Below are 25584 nucleotides of genomic sequence, written 5' to 3'. Positions count from 1 at the left end.
GCTTTAATCTAGGAACATGTCTCTTTCGAGTCTAAACATGCACTGAATTTCATACACATGAATAATTTCCATGGAAACGTGCTTTAGTAAGACAATAATTTAGTATTTCTATCTTTCAAGATAAAGCTCTGAAGTATGTGTAAGGATAAGTTACTGCATACAGGATGCTAAAAGCTGTTGGGTGATTCTGATCAAAAATCCAAGTAAAATCAGCTGTTTGTAGGAAGAAATGAAATGAGAACCCAAGCTACTTACTGAGTCATCTGTGGCAGAAGGGGGCCAGCCTTCCCATAACTGGTGACGGACAGGGATACTAGTTAGGTCATACACATTCCGCTTTACCTAGTCAAACAAACAAACAAAAAACTCCATTCAGAACCTGTACTAACAAAAGCATACAGGCAAACGGCATTCTTTTCATCATAATTCCAAGCTTTTTATTTTGAGGTTTTTTTCCAATTACTTATTGCAAAACAGGTTCCTCCAACACTTGAAGATTCAGATCTGTTCCACAGGTTTATGTACGGTACCACCACATTTCAGTGCTGCCAAAAGCAACTGAACAAACTATGTTAAAGAAAAAAAAAAAAATCTGTAAAGTATCATTCATAATGATACATTATTACTGAAGCATCATAAATGTGTAAAACAATTCATAATACAAATTTTCCCAGTAAAAATTATTACAAAGTAATGATCAAACTGAAGGGAAGCAGAAGTTAGTAACAAAAACTCTGTTACTGTTTTTGCTAGTTAGTATACTCTGTTTTCACCTGAAAATTTTAGGTTCATGCTAATACAATAAGAAAAACAACTACTTTTGCATAAGTTTCTTAAATGATATATAAAAAAAAAAGTGTGATAGTATTAAACGTGAAAATATAAATAAGCACATTTCCAATGAAGACAGCCCATTTGAAACATTAACAAAAAGCAAATAAACTAGTTTTTACATCAACTCTTCTTATGCTGTTAAAATACAAGACACTACCATTAATGATCTCACATGATGGTTGTCAGGAGGAAGGGAAGGGGAAAAGAAGAAAGAGTTGAAAATTTCAAATACAGGAAGAATGCTGCAAAATACAAGAGTTACAAAACTTTTCCCTCAAAAACATTAACGCAGATGCAGCTGTCATGTTTTACCTGGCTTGCAGTCTAGCGGACTTACCCTAACTTAACAACTTTGAACAGAAAAATGACTAAAATATCAGGAAGAAAGCTGAAATTTGTCAAAATGAGAAATACTAAGATAATCCATATATTTAATTTTTTCCTATTCAAGAAATGAGTGAAAGGTGATTCTAAACTCCTGTTCTTAGGGACACAATACAATAAAACAAAGCAATCTACTATACAGACATTTTATAGAATTTCACCCTAACTAGTAATCAGTACTTGCCATAGCTTTCTCACAGAAGCACAGTTGAGTTCTGAATACATGGTAGGGTAATATGGTAATATAAACATATGGAATGTGCATATGTTCCCTCAAAATTTGGCATTTGTTTTTACTACAGAAAGTATATGCAACATCTGGTAGTAGATACTCATCTAAAAATGTGTTTGCATAATGAAATAGCACCAAAACTCTTTCTCTCAGGATCATCTTTAGAGAGAAATGCTGCACAGATCCTTTCTTTGAAATTTTGCACATAGTTCGAGCACATTAATTCATGGATGAAGGATACGTGTGCGGACTTTAAGAGGTAAAAACCTGTTCTAATCATTGTAAACATCCTAAGAGGGGTGAGAGAGGAGGCAGGGATTTCCACACACACGCTTGCTCACAAATGTTGATTTGGGCAACATTCTTCAAAAGACTCTTCATGGCACTACTGCATGAGTTTGCCAACAAATAGATACAACTGAGAAAATTCAGGGCATATAGAGAGCAAACACAAAGTACAGTGGTCTTACTGTATTTCCAGTTCTCAGATCCTCCATTCAATTACTGTTGCTCATTCTCACCACTTTTAGTAGTAGTAGTGGTAGTAGTATTTCATACTAATAAAGTGCCCCTTAGTAAAAACTGTGAAGAACTCTTCCCCATTTCTGGGTAGATTTAATATATAGGCTATGTGGATAATAATTTCAATACTATCAGTTTAAAGCTTTATAAATACAAATATTCTGCACACGAGTGGAAAACAATGGCTTCAAATTATCATCTAACAGCTAGATACACCACTTCCAACTCTTGCGTCTACATCTCACTAAAGGATGAAAGTTAGACAATGTGGGTTCATTATCTGGATATTTCAGTATCATAACATGTATTTGGGTTGGATTTTCGGCTCAGCTTCACATTCATTGTATGTTTCAGAATCATTAAGATATCTCTCCTTTTTTTGTAAAACTGGTAAATTACATGTACATCCGATAACCTATATGTTAATATTGGTTTTGTTGAGGAGTTTTTGCAGGGAGACTGATCTGGTAACTATATTTCAATTAAAACAAAATTACAACTATATTTTAATTAAAAAAACTAAACCAAGAACATTGTTTTGGTTTAGACACAGAATACTGAAGTATTTATTAGTAAATAAAGTGCATTTCATATTAGTGCTTCCTGGTATTTAAGCATGTCGTCATGCTTTGAAAAATATAAATATACCTTAATTATTAAAAATTTATTTAAACACAATTTCAAATACACACATATATGGTATATTCTTATATATATATGCATATGCATATATGCATATGCACCTGTGAAAAATTGAATTATGGAGGACCGAACTCTATAGAACTTGGTATATGATCTCATTCCTACTGTTCAAAACAAACAGCCTTTCTTCACTGCTTCTTAACAAGAAGGTAGCCTGCTGTGCAGTATTCGTTTCACAGTAATATCAAGGTAAAGAGATGTCATTACTCCGTACTGACCCCACAACAGCCCATCAAAATGTAACAATACTGATCTGTGATCACAAGAATACAGTTCTTGCTATTTTAGTTTTCTTGCATTAAATACAGAGCTAAACTGTCCCTGTGAGATAACTATTCTCCAGTTACACATCAAAAAAGTCTTATATTATTTTCACAATATAAAAGTCTAAAATGAGCTATTTTCAAAGAAAAAGTTAAACTTATTTACAGAAACATGGCATCAATACAACTACATAATATTGTTTTTAAAAAGCCTTCAGAAGTAAAAATAAATAACTCAGAAGTCACATTCCTCAAATTCCCTTTTAATTCCAAAGTACAACAGAAAGGCATTATGAAAAAAACAGTATTTTCCTTCTTTCATTAACTCATCTGTAACTGCACTGAATTCAATAACATTCCTCTGCTATTCTAAGCTTGAAAGGCATGCTCGGGGTAAAGTGTTATGTTGGTATAAAGCACAATGCCAGACTGATGTGCTGGACAAAAGTGATCAAAGTTGAAGTAATTTTAGCCAACGCACAAGTATTTTGCTGCATTATTCTACCAGAATGACATCTGTTGAGCAACTCGTCACAGAATAAACTAGTTGTTATAGACAGGCCCGGTCGGGTAGGGGACCATGTAAGACTTATTAGAGTAATGTTTGATTAAACAAACTGCTTGAGTTAAGATCATAACTGGATTTGGAATTCATGCCAAAGTAGTCCTCTTTCAAACAACAAGCCACAATCAATTATTTAAGATAAAATAAGCTTGCTTTTAAATAAGTATTTAATTTTAGGTTTGTTTGATAATTAGAATAGTATTAAGAAAGCAGACTGCAAAAGTTTTAGAGACTAGGAATATTTACTAATCAAGTACAGAAAACCCCTTTTCTTCATTAACTGACCTAATTTCAGTTTAAAGTTAAAAATCCTGTATGGAGGAAAAGGTTCTAAAGATTCGTATAAACTATACTATAAACTAATTCTTCACTAGGCCAGTGAAATATAAACCTACGGCTATACTCTTCATGCAACTGAAAAAAAAGTCAGCATAGGAAATGGATGAAGTCTGTTTTAAGGCTTTTATTTATAAATTCACACGATACTGACAGGAGGACTGAAATCGTTATAAACTTGTGTAAAGCAAACTCTAACTTCTAGTGCCATCCACTGAGCTACATTTATTGGCAAACTTTTTGGTCCCCCACCTTTGATCAGTTCGAAATACTAATTGGTGGCATTGTCTTTGTGCAGCCCAGAATTTCTATTCATGATGTTCAGATGCCATGGTGACTGGCACATTACTATGGCAGCCACCCTTCAGATTATAATCTCCAGAATATACGAGATCATTTAAAAACAAATTAAAGGCACATCTATTTGGTTCCACAACTCAGCTGTGAACAGTATCAATACAACCATTTAAACCAAAAAAAAAATACCCCATATATTTCAGATGCAATTTTACTTGGAAAGTAATTCCCGCAGAATGCCCTGCCTTGCAGCTATACACTGATGCTGGACAAGCACATGAAGTCTTATTTTCAGCTTATTTTCACTGGTGTTAGAAGGGAGTTAAAATATTAAACAACTTTTAATATTTTAAGAAAATGTGTATGTCAAAGTAGCCAACACACTGAGAAAAATTCCCAGAAACAGGCAGAGTCTTTTCTTATTTTTCTTATCTTTCACTGTTTTTTTAAAGCAGATGAGTATCTTGCTTTAAAAGGAAGGATAAACACAAAAGATACACTTTGTTTGCAGGTATGAACTCAATCCAACATTCAAAGCCCTTCTACATTCATATTAGTAAGGGTAAAATGAAGTTAAAAAGTATCACAGGGCAGGAAGCCTGTACCAAGTAATGTGATGATGACAACTTTCTGGGGGTTTCACTTAGCAGGAATAAGTAGCTATTTTCTTATCTCTGAATTAGAAAAATCTGAAGTCTACTGTCCAAAAAACCAAACAAACAAAACCCCCCAAACCCCCCCCAAAATGAAAAAAAAAAAAAACAAAAAAAACCCCGTAACACCTACTGAATTGTTAAAAAAAATTAAATTTATGCTGAATCATCAAAGAACTGTCGTGCCTGAATCTGTATCTTTGAATCACAACAAATCACAACAAAGTTTAACAGTAGTTTCCCTCAGGCTGTTTTCCGCTTATGCAGGTACAAAGTTAATTGAAATAATGTAGATAATGAACTTTTGTTAGTCTTATTATTAAATATAATTTATGCAAAGCTGTAAATTGGCTGAGATGCTAAAGACTGTTCCAGGCACATAGGCAGCATGAAAGACAGTGCAAAAATGAGTGCATGAAAGGCAGACAAAAGGAGCAATAAAGTCAGAGGACTGTGAGGAATGTGGAATGCGAGTTGGGGGATGCAGGGAAATGAGATCAGATGCAGACAGAGCAAGGTTGCATGGGGCACTGATAGTAAAGCGAGAATCTTGACTTTGACATTGTAACACAGAAGAAGCCAAGACAAGTAAGCAAAATTTTCAGGGAACAGCAACGATATGGATGGGGCAATGACAGAAAGAAATGCAACGTAAGCAAAAGCATTTTGGTGAAGAAAGATGGAAAGAAAAGAGGCAAAACCAACTAAAGTGATAGTCCTCAAGATTATAGAGGAAAGCTTTTAATATCTCCGCCAGACAAAATTCCACCGAGAGATCTCAAAGAGCACCGGGAATCTGGCAGTAATACATGGGAAGTAGGGACCTATCTACCAAGTTTCTAAGCATAGAGAAGTGTCAAAGGTGACAAAGTGGTGAATTTGAAAGGATAATGTTGTTATCAATAGTTATGAACAAAAATGGGCCAGATAAAAGGGTAATTTCAGTTAACTATGGACTAACAAGAACTATTAAAAATACAGAGATGTAAAACCAGAGAGAAAGAATTTCTGAATCAGCATCTCTGCCACAACCTGTGCAATAGATTTGGTCCATAGTAATAGTAATGACACAGGACAGAAATGGAAGAAGTTAGGAGAGAAAATGAAAAACAAAAATAAGTGATCCATATTTAAAATTTCCCTATAGCAGAGAAAAAGTGGCTTGCATTTTTTCAGGAAAAGGCTACCAGCAGTCAATGAGAAACTGAATTTCTTAACTTTAAAAAATGGTATGTGCAATAATTTTTAGCTAGCAACCCACAAGTAGGATATATTCATATACAGATAGCAAGTAATGTACTGTATGAACCATGACTAACATTAGCACCCAAACCAGAACTCTCAGGTCACTTTGTGCAAGACTCATTTGAGGGGAATGGTGTAAGTCTGCTTCACTCACATTTTTGTTTGTCTTTTTGTATCTCCAATACACAATAAACTATATTAAAACATAAAGAACGAAGGTTATTTAAATCAGCAAATTTTAATTTTATTGTAGGCCTTACTTTAGAGACAATAATGCAAATCTAAAGACATCAAATGATAACCAGCCTCTCCTCCTAGCAGCTGACTGAAGTTTAAATTATGGAATGCTTTCAATTAGTGAATTAAGATGTCAGAATCAGGCTATTTTTAAATAACAGTATCTGCTTCTCAAGAATTTCACACCACTGAAACTCTCCAAGGAAGACTCACTATGCTAAAATAACTATTTACATTTGTACATATGCTCAATTCACTCTGTTGTAATCTAAAGGAAAAAAATACACTTCCAACCTAAATATTTAAATCTATACTCAATGCAGAAGAACTCCTCTCCTGCCCAAGCTTGCCAGCCAAAAGTCAGTTGTGATTCAGCACTTTTATGAAATACACAAGAACTCAAATCTGTGTTTTACTACAATACATTCTCTGATTAATTTTTTATTCCTCAGCTCTTCATTTAGATTACTATTGTTACTTTTAATACCTCTGAAAAGATTCTGGTCTGCATTTATTAAGTTTTCCCCTTCAGTAGGCTAAAGCTTTGAAACCTCTTTTCTTGTTTAATGCAGAATAAAAATGCATTAAATTCTAACATAATTGGTTTTAATTCAATGTCTGAAATACACTACCTGCTTATTCTATCATGACAAGTAAAACTGAAACAAATAAAAGCACCAAAACTTGTATACCTCCTGAAAGTAGTATTCTCTTCCCTCTAATTAGGACTGTTTCATTTTCAAATTAAAAACAATATGCAATTTCAAACCTTCCTAAAGGACCCTAAAGGAACCTGAATGTCCATTATACGTCAGCCACATACAAAGCAGAATTCATCAGCAAGTTACAACACAAAAAAAAAAACAAACCACCCCCCCCCAAAAAAACCAAAAAAACCCCACCAAAAACCAGTGGAAAATTTTCTGCTAAGTTTTCATGTACCACTTTCCTGCAAGTAAACACACTGTATGTACAGAAAAGCCACTAATGCATCCAACTTTCACTTTACAGTGTATGGAACAGCATTCAAACCAAAATAAACCCAGTTTAAATTACTGTTAAAAAGGGGTGGTATTGTACTGTAGTACTCAGTAAGTATTGTACCAAAGCTTGTTGAATTCATTATGCAAACATTCAAATTAACTTACGTCTGGAAAATAATGTGTGATTTTTGCGGCATTTTGCTGACAAGAGTTCAAAAAAAGAAGATTAAGTTACATTAAACACTAAGCAAAAAACAGCAAATACATTTTTTGATGTTTCCAATTCTTCCATTTAAGTATCTAGAAGAGACTGAAGTACATTAATTTTGCCTCTCATCATTGGAAAGGGTTTAAAGGAATACTTTAACATAAATAATCCACACTACTTCCAATTTGAGTGATGAGGCAACCATCTTGTTTAGGAAAATCAGATACTAGATATGAGGACAGATTCACCAGTACCACTTCCAGAAAGGCATATGGATTCTTTACTCCCCAACTAAGCACTTACAGCCTCATTGCCCCAGATTTGTATCTCTCATAGTGAGTCATCAAACAAAATCCAAACCAAAAATGTTAATCCAATTTTTCTGATGTAAATTCTTGAGGACTACAGATAGTCATAATTACTTACGTGAAATACTACTGACAAACTTTAAATGTCCTAAATTAAAAAAAAAAAACCCACCTGTTTTTTTCCAAAGCTAGTTGGCTATGTTCTGTCTACTTGTTCTACAGCTGAAAGACACCTTCAGAGACGCTCTGTACTCACTTTATAGCCTCATTGAGCAACTATGTTTCTGAGCTGTAACACTTATTCAAATAATTTAGAAATTTTTCCTAACTAGAAGTTGTTATCAGAAGCCCATCCAGTTTAGGAATCACCAGACGATTTAAAAATTCATTAAATATAATGACATTTAAAAGTCATTACGTTTTGTAAATGCTTGTAAAGAAGCATTCAGCAGTTTCCTTTAGCAATAGAGATAACATTGTGAATAAATTACTTCCACAGATTTCGTAATTGTTAATACTTTGTTATCCTCCATTTCATTCTATTTCATTCATTGGACCTCATATTTTAAAACTCTTTTAAACCAACCCTTCTTGGATACCATTTGACCTTTTTTTAATGGATCTGTGCCAAGTTAGTATCTTACCACCAAAATCTACAACAAAATGGTCCACTGGGCAATACTAGTATATTTTTGTGGTTAAAAACTGCAAATTTTGAAACAGAAAATAAAAGCAAGGCTACAACTAAACTTTACTGAAATTTTTAACATGCGAACTTCTGATTGCCTCATGCAATATTTATCTATACTTACAATATAACCTGAAAAGATGGATGTTCCAAGCACATGAGATGTTCCCCCAAAGATTTAGCAAGATATTTTCCCAACCTCAGCCTCCTGCCCAGACAAGGTTTGAAAATTAATGTGAGCTCTCTTCAAGCTACCAGATACTACTTTTTGCTGCTGCTTTGGATCTGGCCTTTTTCTGGGCTGCAGCAAGTGGCAAATGTTAAGTATATTCACTATATTATATTATATTATTCACTATGTTCAAATTCTATACACAACTGTTTCACCATCTTTGCTTCAGTTTTCTGCCAGCATACATGCACATTTTAATTCTGTGGAATAAAGAAACCTCTTTGCTGATCTCCATCTTTATATACCTAAAATTAGCTATCCTAGAAGAGCGTTATCGCTAAATGCAAGTCACAATCTTCTGAGCTTGATGCAGAAGTTACTGGTTGCTGCTATATGGCCTGCACTGCGCAAAGGTTCAGCCCTACATAATTAATATTATTCATTGCTTGTAGTGCCTAGGAGACCTAATTGTGATAATCCCCTCTGAACTTAAAACCGCATGACCCTTTGAATTTTTTAATAGAAGGTTAAAAGAAGAAACAAATTCCTATAGAAGAAGAAGGGAAAACACATTCTTAAGAAATTGAGGCAAGACACACGAGTATTTAAAAAAAAAAAACACAGAAAAAAAAATCATTTTAGCAGCATACCAGCATGAGGTTGAAATAGGGTATGAAAGAATTAGAGTGTGAGCTAGCTGTGACATTACAGATTGAAAGGAAGATGTGATTAGGGTTAAAAGAGATCAAACAACAAAGACTCACTGCCAAAACAATTTGTAAAATTTATTCGAAAATGCCCTGAAGAGTTCTACTAACAAAATGAAACTGATGATAATACTCCAAGTTTTTTGTTTGTTTGTTCTACATATAGTGCACTGACACAGAAAAGATACATTTTGAAGTCCTAGTTTGTTTTTCCATTTAGTAGGAATGGTCATTTGAGAAAATATACTTATTAGTAACCTAAATGAAAAAGCACTGCTCTGTGGAAACTTTTAACTGACCTTTATGCACGTTATGAAAGACAACAGGCAACTGCTACTAAGTCACCTATTACCAGATCACTACCAAGAGGCAACTACTCTTTCTGACAAAGCACTCAACTGCAATATAAAGGGTAAATACAGTTTCTAATATTGTTCCCCCAAGGAAGGATATTTATTTGCTGTAAAAACCAGGATAATTACCAAAACAGATTGTTAACACTACTGTCCCAATTCCAGCTGCTTTTATATCCTAAAATGTTGATAAATTGCCAAACATCAGGTATTTTAGTTCCATTAAAAATTAACATTTTAAGACCCCTTTAAAAATAGTGGGACAAACTCTGGAGGCCAATACTCATGCAAGATCCTGCATCTGGCAGGAAAAATTAGGCCTGAGTTTCGCTATAGAAAATGTTAGTTTTAGTTACCACCCCAGAAAGTTTCAGAGTGCTTCACGAAGCATGGTAGGAAAATTACGTGAAGTCCAGAGGGTTATTTTGGACTCTGCTGCAGCAGTGTACAAGGCTGTAACAGAGCTGAAGGTAGACAGATATAATAAAGAATATACAAGCTGAATTAGGATATGCCTAGGAAGAAGCCATGAAAGACTGAAACACTGCAAATTAGAAAAGCATAATTATTACGATCAGTTCAATGATCTTTGGAGCTAAAAAAAGCCATATGAAAACCACTAGTTTTTCAGCTGGTCTACTAAATGCCACAGAAAACTGCACCAGGGTAACAGTTTGTATCTGGGCAAACCTGATGAAAGAGATCATCGGGAGTCAAGGGACAAGTAATTTCATAAGGCTTGCATACTTAGCAGACTTAATAGATAATCCTAATAAATCATCTCAGTGACTAAATCAGTAACTTGGAGAAAAATGTACCTTGACACTTTCTGATCATGAAGTTAAGGACATGATCAAGAGCAGTAACTTTGAGCCAAGTTATTTAAAATTGGCATGAAAACATGCTTTAAACTACTAATTGGTTCTGGTTCTCTCAGACCTGCCAGGGCCAGAAGCTACTGCCACTACTGGGTAATGGTAAAACATGAACAAAGGTTAGGAAGTAAGAAAAAAATGTGCATACCAGTTACATGTGCTTGATCCCAGCTTGTCCATATCACATGTGCATATATTCAGACTACTGCACAAACAAGTGTAATTTTGCAGTTCCTGTCTTTCAATCTGTTCCACTTCCTTTGTCAGGAATTAGTGTGTGAACTCTTCAGCAAAAAGTCTGTATTATACTTTCCTGTATCTTGTATTGGCTGTGTTGTTTCCTTTTTAAGGAACTAGTTGTCTTAACGAGTTATTAGCAGAGTCAATATTTTGGATATAGACAGGGCCTTAAAGATTATTTCTAGGGTTTCAATTATCACTCAAAGTGAAAGAGATAGTCCATATGATTCTTGCAGGGGAAAGTAGATCTCTTACATTTTCATGGTTGTCATGTTCTGAACAAAAGAAAATTCAGACAAATTTATTTGAAGACAAACACCCTCATCTTCATTTCACAAGAAACTAGTTTGCAACAGCCTGAGCATCATAAATACATATCTTGGTCTTGCATTACTTCCCTGCTTGTGCATTTTCATGGGTCTAAAAAGTAATCAGTCATATCAATAAATGGTAAAATAGATGGTCATTTTAGGAACTGGTAAGGAGACGAATGGAAGTTAGAGTTCCCATTCTTACTACATTAATTATAGTAAAGAGCAACATTTGTATTCATACTAAAAAAAACACCTTTCCCTCTTCCAAATTTCTTTTCGCTATGGTCCAATGAGAGACTAAATCCTACTACTCCTCGCAAATCTCAGATTATGATACGAAGACATATGCTCCTTAACACATTTTACTGACGAACAGCATCTTCCTCCATTCCTAGCCAAACATGTTTCAAAATAACAAATGACTGTTTCAAAGTCTTGGAAAATGCATACACCACATGTGCTTCAGAGAAAATCCTTATTTTAAGCGATAAGCCTACCAATTTTAGTTTAAGAAATAGAACATCACAAAACTCAGTATATTGTCATGTGTTTTTTGCTTCTTTCTAGACAATTGACAAAATACTCTTTTATGAGAGCATATTTTATTGCTACTAGAGACAATATAAAATCTATTCAATTTTTTTTAAATGGTCAGTATCAGAAAATATTTGCAAATTTAGACATTATATGAAAAAGTAATTCAATCTATAAATCTTGTAAAGCAAAGTACCACAATTAAGCAGAGAGTTGTGCACTACTTTCATGTAGAGAAATCCTCTAATACTTCTCTAACTTCAATGTTTTACCTATTTCTTTCCACCACTTTTACACTTAAGGATCACACCAAGCCTGCTGCTTAGAGAAGAGAGATGGGTAGGCTCTCTCTGCAGCCTTTTTATTCTCTGTGCCAGCCAACAAGATCCATCTAAAAAGGAAGATAAGCCACAGATCTGAAAATACTACTTTCACCAATAACTGTATGTACTGTTGCAACAACAGGACAAAGCTTTTAGTGTGACTTGCACTGCATCTTCCAGTGTAGCTTGCAATCACATTTGTAACCCAAAGAAAAACATGATGTGCAAAGTGCGTTTTCTCTAAAGACTTGCTGGTATCTTCACCACACAAAAGAGAACACGGGTTACCCAGAAACCCATCAATAACTTGATAGTTGACTTGCTTGGTTCACCTAGGTTGTTGGTAGTTGGCAGACTCTTACATGTGAGAACTCAGTATGAACTCAACACTAAAGTAAACTGTGACATCTTTCTCAGTCACTCTAAGTATGAACTTAATAAATTATTTTATGTGGTTGAGTTTTAATAGATATTCTATTAACATTATTTTAAATTCAAGTTAAAATAAATTATAAAACAAGGTTTACAGAGCTGTTAGTTGACTTTCTACTAACAAAAATGTTTCTTGGTATTTCCTCCATTTCATTTTCATGTCTACCAAATTACCACTTCTTTTGGGGTTTTTCTTTACATCAACGGTATTCAGAAAGAGTCTGAAGTTAATTTCTGCTTTAACCAAGGAATGGCTGTTAGTTTCACATTGGAAAAGAAAATTAGGCAGACAACCTGCACAGTGTATTTTAAGAATGTCAACATACATACATCAATCACAAATATAGTTGTTAATATTGCTACATTTAAGGTATATGCATATAAGGTGCTCGATTATATTATTAACAAGCAGCTCTCCTATGTACATATACATTTTTAAAAAGAGAATTCAGTCTATTTAACAATTCACTAACAAAGCTATTCCTTAGCTCATCCCTGCCATAACCTGCTCTATTCAGAAACATATGGGAAAAGACATTAAATAACCAGTGAAAACCATGGACTTCTGGTATTAGTGCTACACATTGCATACCCCTATTCATTATTCCACCTCCCTTGTTTAATCTATCATTAAGAGTCAGTGACCCTACACTAAATTTAAAGCAGATCCTTCCTTCCTCCCATGCCTAAATTCACATACTTTTCTATCTGGGGATGCCCTCGAGTATTAGCCACTCTACAGGGTTTCTCTAATCTCAGCTCTGAACTATGTTGTGCTATAGAAGCAAGAAATTGCTGGTTTACATCTTTAACTACGGAATCTTCCACCAAAAAAACCCCTTCCTTTACTTAAGATAGAGAAAAATCTTTCACTTAGTACGTATTTAACATGTACAAAAATTACATAATTTTTATTCTATACCGTATGGAGGGAAATATAAAGTAGACTGTTTTAAAGCACTGCTTTCCTGTACTTGTGTCCCAAACACAATTTCATTGAAAACAATTTTAAAACTTTCAGAAGTTTATTGTCACATCTTGTAAGAGCTAGATCTTCATCTGCATTCAAAGTCAATATGAAATGGTTTTCTAAGAAACAAACAAATAAAAAACCCCAAGAAATCAAGAAGATGGAAAAAAAAAATCAGATATTACATTTGCTTTTGTTTTTTAATGCAGGAACTAAAAATACATAAAAAAATATGAATACCTCTGCCTCCTTAATTTCTTTTTAGTGACACAGATTGCACTTTAGCAGCAGTGGCAGTACAGGTGAAAATACATTAAGAGTTTTCTGAATAAGGGACAAGAATCATTATCATTAACATCTGTAGGTACTTGTCAACTATACCCCTGTCTTCCTCTTCCATGATAAGGTGAAAATTGATCTTCATCAGGATCTTAAAAAGTTAAAGACAGTAAGACAGTGAGTAAAGCAGAAATGAAATTCTGTTGAGTTAACAAATTAATCGGGCAAAGGTGCAATCTGAATATAGATTTTTATCTTTATTGAAAGAAGCCACACAATGTTGTTTTGGTTTCATGACTAATACTATTTTTAGCATAGCTAAATATGTTTAAATGTATTTCCTCAAAAAATAGAACAGTGTTAAAAAGAAGAGATGCAACCTGACCAAAAACCCCAGTCCACATTCTCTTTGGCTCTTATTTCTTTAAGTCTTTCCCCAACCAAGTCAGCACGTGAACTCGTGGTAGGTGTACGAGTCATACGTATCTGTAGAATACAAAAAGATGAAGGGGAAAGCAAACTAGTAAGGTTCAAGTTGTCAAAAATCATGGGTTTTTTATGTGTAGGCTATAAAGGGTTATTTTCAATTCCTGTTCTCTATTAGAAGTTATTAGATAACAGAAAAATATTAGGGACACTTAAAATAAACAGTTAGCTGAGAGCAATACTGGAGAACCTGAAGTCCAAGTGCTACCCAGATGCAGACACAGGAAGATGAAGGAAAAGTGTTACCAGAAAATGAGAAAAACCAATAAATGTGAACTCTATAAAAGTGGTACATAGAACAATTTGGAGTTAAAAATTATCTGGAAGCCTCTCCAGTGAGGCAGATTTTTTTCTTTTTTTTTACAAGCAGCAACCCTTTTATGAAGAAAAGAAGTTCTGGTTTGCTGAACCTAACATTTTTATCAAAGGCATACTAGTACACTCTTGCCAAAAGCTGCTTCACATGCTTGAACTGCATTTATGACAGAAAAGCTGACAAAAAGAAAAAAAGGAAAAAAAAAAGTCACAGAAGCTGTCTAGAAAAGAGCATTTTTCATAAGAAGTTCAGAACTTAAAACAAATTAAGTTTTTCAAGATGAGGGATGTGCCCATTCATTCTTACTCCCCACTAATTTCCAGGTTATTCAAATGAAACTGCTATTAGGAAGAATGTTTTGACTGGGAAGATAACCTAGAAACCTTTCAGGACCTGTGTGAGACAGCAAAAAATGGCCAAAAATCTAAAAAAATGCTAAGAACATTTATACTAACTTGTAAGGCAGAATTTTCAGGAATTTGGATAGCTTAGTGTTTACAAAAATACACATGCTAAGGCGCCAGTTCTGCAGCTTGTAGTTCAGGCGTTCTTCCTGAACTGGACTGGCTTCCAGAATTGGACTGGTTAAATTGCAAGTGTAAGTAGTCCACAACACCAAAATCACATTTCCCTTCAAAATTCCAAAATCTTAAAAGAAAATTACATTATCTTGTTCTACTAAGAGGAACGCACAACTGAGTCTCTCTCAATGCAACAAGAATTTATTCACTGTATCTTCAGTGGTGGCTGCCTCAGAGAATTGTCTAGCTCAAGTAATCCAGAAACGACACACTGCTGAAATCACAAAGCTGTTTCATGAAGGCACAGGTCAACAGTTCTTGAATATACAACTAAGTGTAGTTTCATTAGCGTTTGACCAAAACACTACAGGGAGTTACCTCTTCTGTAGATTCCAGTCTTTACCAAGCTTACCATTCATATGCTGCAGAACAACAACAGAAAATTTAACGACCACTTCAGAAAAAGAGCTAATATGAAGCTATTCTGACCATCTTCACTATTCTACTGTGCAAACTTGTCATGTCACTGAAACAGAAAGATTTGGATAAACATACATATTATTTTCTCTGTGGTTTTCAGTCTTAGCTCAACATGCAACTCTATAACTGTTAAATAAGCAGTGAACACTATTCCATTTAATGGAAAAAAAAAACCCAAACCCAAACCTAAATTGCAGGTTATTAAAAACTGAGCTACTCAATTCCCCAAAAATACCTCCAGTGTTGCACAGAATTAACAGAGTCCCCATCAGAATTACTTTTTCTCTAAAATAAAACTAGAAAGTGTGTATTACTAAACAATACTCACAGATAACAAATATTAAGATCAGAAAAGATCTATTCAGTTCAAATTAACACATTTCTATAAATCAAAGAAAAATTTATCCTCACTTTCGTTCCTGTTACAGAATTATCACCTCAATAGCCAATAAAAAGAAAGATCTAATGAGGTATTTCAGTATCTCCCAAAGAAATATTTTCAGCTCTGTTTTTCTTTTAAGTGCTTGAAAGGAAAAGAGTAATGAATTGCTCCCATGCAGTCTTTTTTATTATTCTGTTATAAGAACAACAGAGTTACACCAAGTCTTCATTTTTCACACACTTCAAAATATTTTTTTTATCTCACTGCAACAATGGCAAAGGAAACCTCTGACCAGAAAGGACAGAAACAGAGAAGTTCTGCTTTGAGCAGTAACTTTCCTTGTTTCTAGTAATGGGTAATGGGCTGAGATGGCAAAGACTTATTGGGTAGCCAAGAGATATCCAAGAGCTCTGCACTCTAAGATCCAGGAAATAATCCAATATCCCTTGGCACTAAGTTTCCATGAGAGACAAGGACCTAGACTTCTACCAAAACCAGATCATTCAGCTATATCTTGGTGAGACTCCTGGAATACTTCTACCTGTTAGGATGAACATCCATTACTGGAGACAAGCAAGCATCCTTTAACCCTGAAAGTATCCACATACATCATGGGGTCCATGGATTTGAAACAGGGAAGACAAATCTGTTACAGTCCAGCAAGAACAAGCCAAAAACCTGAAGAAAGGACTGGGACATGCTGATGGTCATTCATCCACAGAGAGAGTATACCCTGGATCTAAAATCGTTTCAAACAGGACAGTGAAATCATAATCACCTCTTTTACGGTCTCTGTGAGAACACTTAGAAGAAAATTAATTAGAGGCACATCCAACAGATCAAGAATGTATATAACAGGCCCACTAAAGAGATGCAAGGTCTGGAATTGATTCATTAGCACTTTTTTTGTTGTTTCTGGAACTAAAAGATCAGCCTTGAGTAACCACAACCTGGAAAGTTTTGAGGATATCCTCCAAGGTCTCCCAGTTGTCAAAAATGTTCCAAATCATCTGGGCACGTCATCTTTGGGCACTCAAACAGGTGAACCAGAAGGGAATGGGCCTTTCTGAAAGACCAAATGCTTTCTAAGAGAGGAGTCAAGTCTCTGAACGTCCTTGTTAATGTGTGATCATCACCTTGACACTGGGGTACGTGAGGCTTCTGCATACACACTATCAACAGCGGCTCAAAAACATTCTATAAAGAGCGTCTGATCCTGCCTGGGTGAGTGAGCTGTCACTTACCTGCCAATCATCAGGAAAGGGACAGAAAGCCATGTATCCTGTCACATGGATGGCGTGACTGCTGACAATAAATCTGGCGAATTTATTTTGTAGCTTTGTGTCTCTAAGCGACACGTGCACGACACACTCACAGTCAAAAGACAGTTCTTGGGCAAGAATGAGCTGCAACGTACAGACAAGAATCTGTCAGGTTAGGAAACACAGATTAACTGACCTCCTTGAGTAGAGAAACCTGCTCAGTAACATCAGAACTCTCCACATGAACGTGAAAACAAGGCACTCGGACCCCCTATTTTAGAGATACGTATTCTTATCTTGTATTCATTTTAGATATTTGGAATAGTTTCTGTAAAATCCTCTTCCCTTGAAATAAGAGGCCATTATTAAAGTCCAATGGATTAGAAGTCCCAGAAAAGGCTTGCCTGCAGATGTCTCGTGAAAACGAATTCCTGAAAAGCAGCAGGAAAAAAGGTTGCAGGAATGGCAGAAAGCTGCTGATAATGGTGTCACAGAGAAAATAATTTTAAATTGTAATTCCAGACTGGAAGAAATGTGTGTAATCTATCACCAAAGTCATGGAGAAAATGGACAGATCAGATTGGAAGGGAAATAGGTCGCTCCTTTCCAAAAATCTTCAAAACTGTTTTGAAAGTAGAGATTGAGATACCAGCTATTGAATATAGGACCATCTATGGTGGCTGTGCTGATGATGATACCCTGAGGACTCAATCATTATCATGGCTTGCAAGGAAGCCGTGGGAGCAGGAAGTCATTCAAAGGCCTCTGCAGTTCATTCTGCGGGATATCTTTGACCTTCTTGCACACTCTGCAAGTATGGGATCGACCTATACTTGAAGAAACACCCTCAGTTACTCACTGAAATTCAAAAGATCATTTGCCTTAGTGACAAAAAAAGGTCCTGTTTCTAGACTTTGGTGTACAGGTCATGTCAGAAAACCAAGAAGCTTCTGTTCATATGCCCATCTCTAAGAGCGATATTGCAGATCTGATCCTTGGAAATAGGTCACTGAAAGATTAGAATCTGGGATGGAGATTTTGAGGATACGCTAATGTCACATTATCTTAAAAATACTTACAATTGCATGTCAGACATTAGCCTTGGGAAAAATGTAAATTTAACCTCTAAGGAAGCCGCAATATCATCCAAATCAACAAGCCGAGCAGTAGAAATTACAAACTTACACTTTTGCTTTTCAGTATCTGTCTCCGAATCAGATCTTAAGGCATGTTTACCGTGCAGGGATAGAGAAGGATAGAAAAGCACATTTCAAAATAAAAACTGTGTAGAAATACTTGCAAATTAAACGCCTCTTTTAACTTTCATCAGAGCTTTCCTTTTAAAAAAAAAATCAATAAAGCTTCACAAGAGTAAATTGTGTGCAGTTGTTCTTCCTGCATCAACATAAGTGCCAATTAAATTCTGAACCCTAAATCTTTATTGTTTCCTATTAGCTGCTAACCAGAACGAACACTGTGATTTTCTGAGATCCCAGGCTGAGACTCGCTGTAACAGCAGTTAGAAAAAATATTCTTGTTTTGACTTGTCTGCTGAGTAAACCTGACATCGAAGCTACATGGTGGAAAATAAATACATAATACCAAGATGTTAATTTTACAGAAACACTTAACTTTTGTGACCACAATTAACGCTTGGGGGAAAAAAAGCCATTGACAGGTCTGCCTGGCTCCTGCTTCTGCACTGCTTCTCAGGCTCCCTTTCCAAGTGGTGGCTCGGCTCCTGCAGAAGCCAGGCTGCTACTGACCCCAGGGGCTGCCTTCAAAGCAGCACATGGGGAGGGAGAGGAGAGCAGGATGACAGGGAGTTAAATACAGCTATAAAGTGACATTGACTCCCAGCTAGGATCCAAAACAGAAGTCTAAGGGCAAACGGCTGCTGAGAACAGCTCATCCTCTTCCCCTCCCTCTCCCACCCTCAAGCTCTGGGGACACCTCTACGAGGAGGGCAGCAGGACAAGACTCCCAGAGGTCACCGACAGTTTTGCAGGAACAACATCTACGCAAGCAGACAGGAAGGCAGAACCGACCCTAGATTTATCATGCTACAAGGTCTTCATTTTTTTATAAAACAACCAGCAAAATAAGCTATCTTAAGGTGCATTTGGGGAATACAGCTAATTTTGTTTTGCATAAACATCGCTCCACATCTCTCACTCCCTTCCCTAAGATCACAGAACAACTGTTGCAACACTGGACTCCTCCAAACCACCATGAGCCTCATGATACAGTAGAGTATTTTCATGTTTATTCTATAATAGTGACATTTATCACTAAACTGGACAAAGAACTAAAAGAACAAGTTACCCAACAAGTCATAATTTTAACAGTGGTAGAACATGGATAGCACATTCATAGAAATTAAAAGTGTAAACAAGTTTTTATTTATGATGGATATGAACACTAAACTTTCTATTAATTTCTAATTTAACACTACATTTGAGTTGTCAAGCAGTCAAAGAAGAGAGTACAAAACTGACTTTTCTTCCTTATTCCAACTGCATTACAGCAAGTTAGCCATGGTTCACAAATGGGAGAACAGAAGAATGTAAGGAATTGAGAGCGAGCTTCAAAAAAGTCTGAGAAGTATTTTTTTTGTCTATGAAACCAATCAAAGTCAAAGTCCTTTTGGCTGAACAAGAAAGTCATCATGGAAAGAAATCCAGGAGGGGACACTAAACACCTTGAAGAACATGCCACTTTTTTTTTTTTTCCAGTCGATATTATTATAAAGGTAATAATTTTTTATACATAGAGACTGTAAAAGGTCCTCAAATCAAAGTCCTTATTTATACACTTGAACATGTGCCACTTCAGAGAGAAAACTTTAAGCTCATTATATTAAGATGTTAGGAACACTGACAGAAGGGCATGCTTATGAGGTTTATTGCATGTTCCACATTTGGCACTATAGTACTTGGTATTAGTTTATTACTTTACAACCGGTACGGCTCGTTTTAGCAGACTGTAGTTTCTACTTGCTTGCACAGTGAAGATGGGGCTCTTGAGGGAAACCAAAGTTTTGCCCTCTACCAGCTGCATGTATGTGACTGTTTTGTAAGTACAAGGGCTTTACTATGATTTATTTGTCATGTATTAACTAATACAGGTTTAAATTATTCTTTTTAACTCACCAAGGACAAGCCTTACTTTGCTTTAACTTCATTGAATTCCTCCTCTGTTTACGTTAAAGTAGAACAAGCTACCCTTAAGATAAATAAGAATGTTCACACAACAGTTCATGTTGGTTGAACTAAGTCAGATTAGAAGTACACCTTTATTTTAAAACTGTAGTGGTTTTGCACAGAGCAGTGCTAAGCTGTAAAACACTATTAAAGTGGTGTCCTATTCTGTAAGTTTTTCTCATCACTACAACGCAGAAACATTCATAAGGGTAACACAGGAGTTTTAAAGTGGTCTGAGATTTTTGAAGAACAAAACGGCAACCTCAGAAAATGCCAGCTGGCTACTGACCAAACCCAACCTGTTTCAAGGATATAAATATCTATCAAACCTCAATAACTAAGTAATAAATCCCTTTGAATCAATATATTTGGAACACTAATTCAAGATTATTAAAGAAGCAGATAACATTAAGAATTAAAATGCAGAGCACATAATATGTAAACATCAAACACAAAATATTATTAATTGTTATATACTTCTCATATATTTGCACTACACATGTATTTCAAATGCAAATATTAATTTGGAGAGAAATACCTACTGTATATGCACACACTGAAACAGTTTGCTCAGCTATACTGCATCAATGGTTATTTGACAAGTTGTAGCATCACAAGCTGCTCATTTACATATTCAGCTATTCTGTCTGGTTTTTTCCCTGTGAAGATGTTAATAAAACAACTGTTTTACAGATCCGTACTAACAGCTCCTCCTCTGAACCACAAGGATACTCATAGTTATGCAAATTCACTGTATAAAATATACACCAACAAAAAGACACCAAAAATGTAAAAACAGTTTTTTTCTAAATTCTAGGAAAGTGTAATTTTATTGAACTATGGAAGTTAACACCAAGAATAATAATTTAGTTGACAGAAAAGAATTCCATTTGATATTCAGATAATAATCAGTGAAAATTCAGCCTCTGTTTGAAAAGCTAACATGCAAGCGTTGTACTCAGTAATTCCCTCCACATGGGGACAGTTTTCAAGTGTAATTCAACATTCTTAACACTCTGCATTGCAGAAAATAAGTATAAAGAGCATAATAATTTAAAAGTTTCTGATTTACAGTATGTTCTTCTGCATTGTAAAGAGAAAACAGTATTTAGAAAAGTTCAGTCAGATAAACTATCTTGATTTTTTTTAAAACAATCAGCAGTGAAGAAATTCTTAAAAGTTTTTAATTAAAAACTGCAAAAGAGTCAATAAACCAGAAGATAAAGAGCAGGAATGAGAAAGCAGTGAAAAAGAAAATATCTATGTGGACTAACAAAAAATAAAAGAAACAGAAGAAAAAAATTCTTAAAGAGGGGAAAAAAGAGCAAGATATGGTTTACTACACAAGCAAAATGACCTACAGAAGAGAAACTACAGATGGGTGATTGTCAAATTTTGTAAGTTAAAACTGAATGATCCTAGATCCAACCTGTAAACTGACATAAGGCAAAAGACACACAAAATAAGAACTTAAATTGGATTTGCAGTTCTCTTCTGATACCAGTGTCTTGAGATGACAGATGCTTATTTCAGACTGGATGCTAAAATTATCCTCTACTTCAAACAGTTTGCATTTATGTTTCAGAAGAAACAATTAATCTCCGAGTTTTATTGTTCCTCACTTCAAACTGATCTTAAGAAAAAAATATAATGAAACACAATGCTAACATACTCCTCTAAAGGAAAAACTATACCTTTTTGGGTATTCAAAAGGCTTCTCTTACTGCTTGTGTTGATTCCTTGCATGACTACCCTGCAGTGAGTCGAAACACACAGGAGATGCACTTTTCACTTAATCTTTCATTTGCTTGTTCCCATTCAAGAATTTGACCACCTCTGTTTATACAATAATTAAAAAATGACACTGTTTTTGCTAAAATGGAGGTTTGCCAATGGAGCAACATTTGAAAATACTGGTTTGCACCGAAGGACTGATGACAGTCCTTGTAGGATGGAACTGCATTCATGCTTCACTTCAAAAACACACTCTTGATCTTAAGTAAGTCTCCCACTTGTCTGACTTACTGTACACACGCTTGCATGATGGAGCGATCTCAAAGCATGCAAAGTGAATACCATTAGGATCAAACCAAAACAGAAGATGCACAATTTTAAAATTCAACTGCTAAGAAAGATTCAATCCACAGGACCAGACTAGTACTGGTCACTAGTAGAATGCCAGAAACATAAATAAGCGTGGATGTTAGATCCTCATCACCAACTGGTTTTCTGTGCAGACCTCCTGTTGCACTGTCCTGCATGCTAAAGTAGACACAGCTGTAGACTACAACTTAGTGTTCTGTGGGAAGATTTAAGGAGGAGAGAAAAGACCTCTCCATGGCAATTCAAACTTCATCTCAGTCTACTACTCCTAGTTCATCAAAAAAGAAACTTTCATCCCACCCAGACCTCACAGAATGGTCTAAGGAATTTCCATATTTTCCACTGGCCTAAATGAGACCCAACCTCGAAATATTAACGTGGACCTGCCTGACTTGGCAGTTTACCTTTTGCAACAGGGAGAGAAGTTTCACTTTACTGTTTTGTACTACAAAAAAAAGTATCCTCTTCCATTGTTCTGTTGCTGCTTTTTGTGAACATCAGAGCTTCTCCATTTTGTTTGTCTTAGTCCCAGCCCAGGCTGCCCTGTGGTCACAGTTCTCAGCTGCAGTCTAGCCTTTCCCCTGCCAGCCCAATGTCAATGCACAGAATAAAAAAGAGCCAAGACCTTTTAAGCAGAGTGGGTGAAACATTGTTAGTTATAGGTGAAATTGCCAACACACAAAACACTCCCCAGATTAACCTAAGCACTTCTTACACTCCCCACTTTTGAATTATTCAGGAATAAGTCCTTCTTGTCTTAAAAGAGGAACTTTTTGTGGCTAAGTGCAAACAGGAGTTTATGTAAGACACAGAGGGGACATGCTGAACTGAAATTCAACTTATGGTTATAGAGAAACTAATAATGGGACACAAACATAGCTCACAATGTTTCTTAACTAAGAGTTACTCTAAAAGAGTTGCTGAGTCCAGTAAAAGGTAGCCTGTCATCAGAAATGAGTAAAATAAATTTGACAACAATATAAAACCAATATAAAAACCTTTGTCTTTCTGTCTCTCCTGGAAGAAATTGCAGAGATATGTGGGGTGCTGCATTTTGTCCTGATGCTGTGAATGAAATGACTGAAATTACGTCAGTTCTTAGGATTCATTATTCTTTTCTCCATTTCCCTTTGTTGGGGTTGGAGTAAAGTATGTACAGCCATGCTATGTGATACCAGGCAGTTAGACTTACTGCCATTTTATAAGTAAAGATTTGTAGAAAGAGGTTCTCTCTTCCTTATAGACAAATTGTAGAAAAAGTGAAAAATCCTTGTTCTAGTAAAAAATCATTGTTCTCTGTACTCCTTTTTCCCTTTTTTTCTTTTATTGCTTATCTGTTTCCAACATTGTGAAGGTCTTGAGATACTGTTCTACACTTTCAAATTCCAGTAGCATAATAATTTCCAAGACAGCTACTGGATTTTAGAGATACTAGGTAACAGCTACTAGACAGAATCACCTTCTTGGGCAGAAAGAAGAGTGGTGAGAGTTAAGGTCTTTGGTACACTGAATCTCTGTTTTTCACATCCTCCCCTCCCCACTCCAAAGCACTATATACAAATGAATGATGTCTCAAAAATTTCTATTGTTGTATTAAATTCTCTTAATTTGAGAAGTATCATCCCCAAAGGATCAATATTAGTCGTGTTCTACGCTGCATATGGCACAGTCTGGGAGAGTTTCTGTACGTAACCCCAGGCAGGGGGTGAGGAAATCAAGATTTTCTAATAATCTCTTTTTCTTCCAAAACACAAAGAATTAACATAGGTTAAGTCCTTACAGCACTGTTCTACACTTTCTATCAGCTGGGAAGATTGACTGAAAAATATCCTCTTCTAACCAAACTTAAGACTTTTTCTTTTTAACCTGATTCAGTAAGGAGTAATTCATTAACACTTTCCTAGTTATTAACAAAGTTCTAGTTCCCTAAATACAGTAAGAACAAACATCATAATGAAACAACAACAAAAAGCCTTCATTCATGGTTCAACCCCCCTTCCAGTCAGCACCTACCCCAAGCTCCTTTCCTTATCTTTTCACAAGGCCACATTACCAGTTCTTGCTCTCTCTGTATGGCATTTTCTTGCTGGTTGTCCTACTTTCTTGCCTTCACTCCCAGTTTCTTTATTTTTTCTACCTTTTCACCAATCAAACAATACTTCATGTAATAGCACCAAAAGGAATCTCAATGCGATTTTGTTTAGGGCAGTCATATGTGTGTGGATTTAGGGTGAGAAACCAGCTGTTTTGGGTAACTCACGGTCTGAAGAGAAGTACATAAAGCCAGAAACCACTGAAGTCAACGGTAGCACTGCATATAAGTGTTAGGTCCTGTGGGGTTTTTTTTGTTTGGTTGGTGGTTTTTCTAGGGTGGACATCAAAATGATGTCCACTTAAATCCACTAAACTGAGCTCAAGAGCAGCAGAAAAATGATCAAGCCTGTTTGCAAAACAGAAGAAAAGTCAGAGGGTACTGAACAGAAAGCTCCTCTCCTTTTTCCTGTGTTGCTCACTACTGGATAAGTAAAATATCCAACACAGAAGCAAGTTCCGCAGAATTGGGAAGTAACCTTTGGTCAAAAGGTGGATGATCTGCTCCCTGAGATGACAAAATATGAGCAGATTTCATATACAAAGACACCTGCTTATACTGTGCTCATGTCCTACTGCAAACATTGTCCTCAGAAGGTCCTTAGAGTGTTCACAAGCAACTGCTGACATGATATGCAGGTAACCACAAACTTCACTGAGATTGACAGGATCTTGCGGCAGTTGTCCCTCTTCTGGAGGATTTGGTTTTCTTTTCCGTTCTGTTTAAGCCTAGTTTGCTCCTATGCCTTTGTCTAGCTAGGCTTTAAACAGTTTGCCTCCACTGTACCCAGAGGAGGCTTGAGAAACGTCTCTACCCTGTTTTCGTTTACTTCTGTGTCCCTACAACAGTAGATGCAGTCTCAAATGACTTCTCATGCCATGCCTACTGTGATACTTCTCTACTTGGAAACCGGGTGGTTTGATTTGTATACACATTAAAGATGGAGTTTTACATTACAAGCTTATATCATTTCTGCTGTCCACCATCATCCGCACATATCTTCCAGCATTATTGCTTTCAAAACAAGGTAAGAGTAAGTTCACTTTGGTCTGCTAATCTAGGCGGGAAAAAATAAAGTAGATT

At 35.7% G+C, this 25584-nt stretch overlaps 1 protein-coding gene across 1 annotated transcript in view; it reads right to left on the bottom strand.

Annotated features, from left to right (window-relative positions):
- Positions 1-25584, bottom strand: part of FAF1 (Fas associated factor 1) — a 175595-nt gene that overhangs the window by 87408 nt on the left and 62603 nt on the right. Inside the window, exon 8 of the mRNA XM_075710337.1 lies at positions 256-342. Coding sequence (XP_075566452.1) covers positions 256-342 — 87 coding nt within the window. The remainder of the gene's footprint in view (positions 1-255; positions 343-25584) is intronic.

Source organism: Pelecanus crispus, chromosome 5 (assembly GCF_030463565.1).
Source record: "Pelecanus crispus isolate bPelCri1 chromosome 5, bPelCri1.pri, whole genome shotgun sequence".
NCBI classification, from domain to species: Eukaryota; Metazoa; Chordata; class Aves; order Pelecaniformes; family Pelecanidae; genus Pelecanus; species Pelecanus crispus.
Note: the sequence above shows the minus strand (reverse complement) of the source record. Positions and strands in the feature narration are given on the sequence as shown.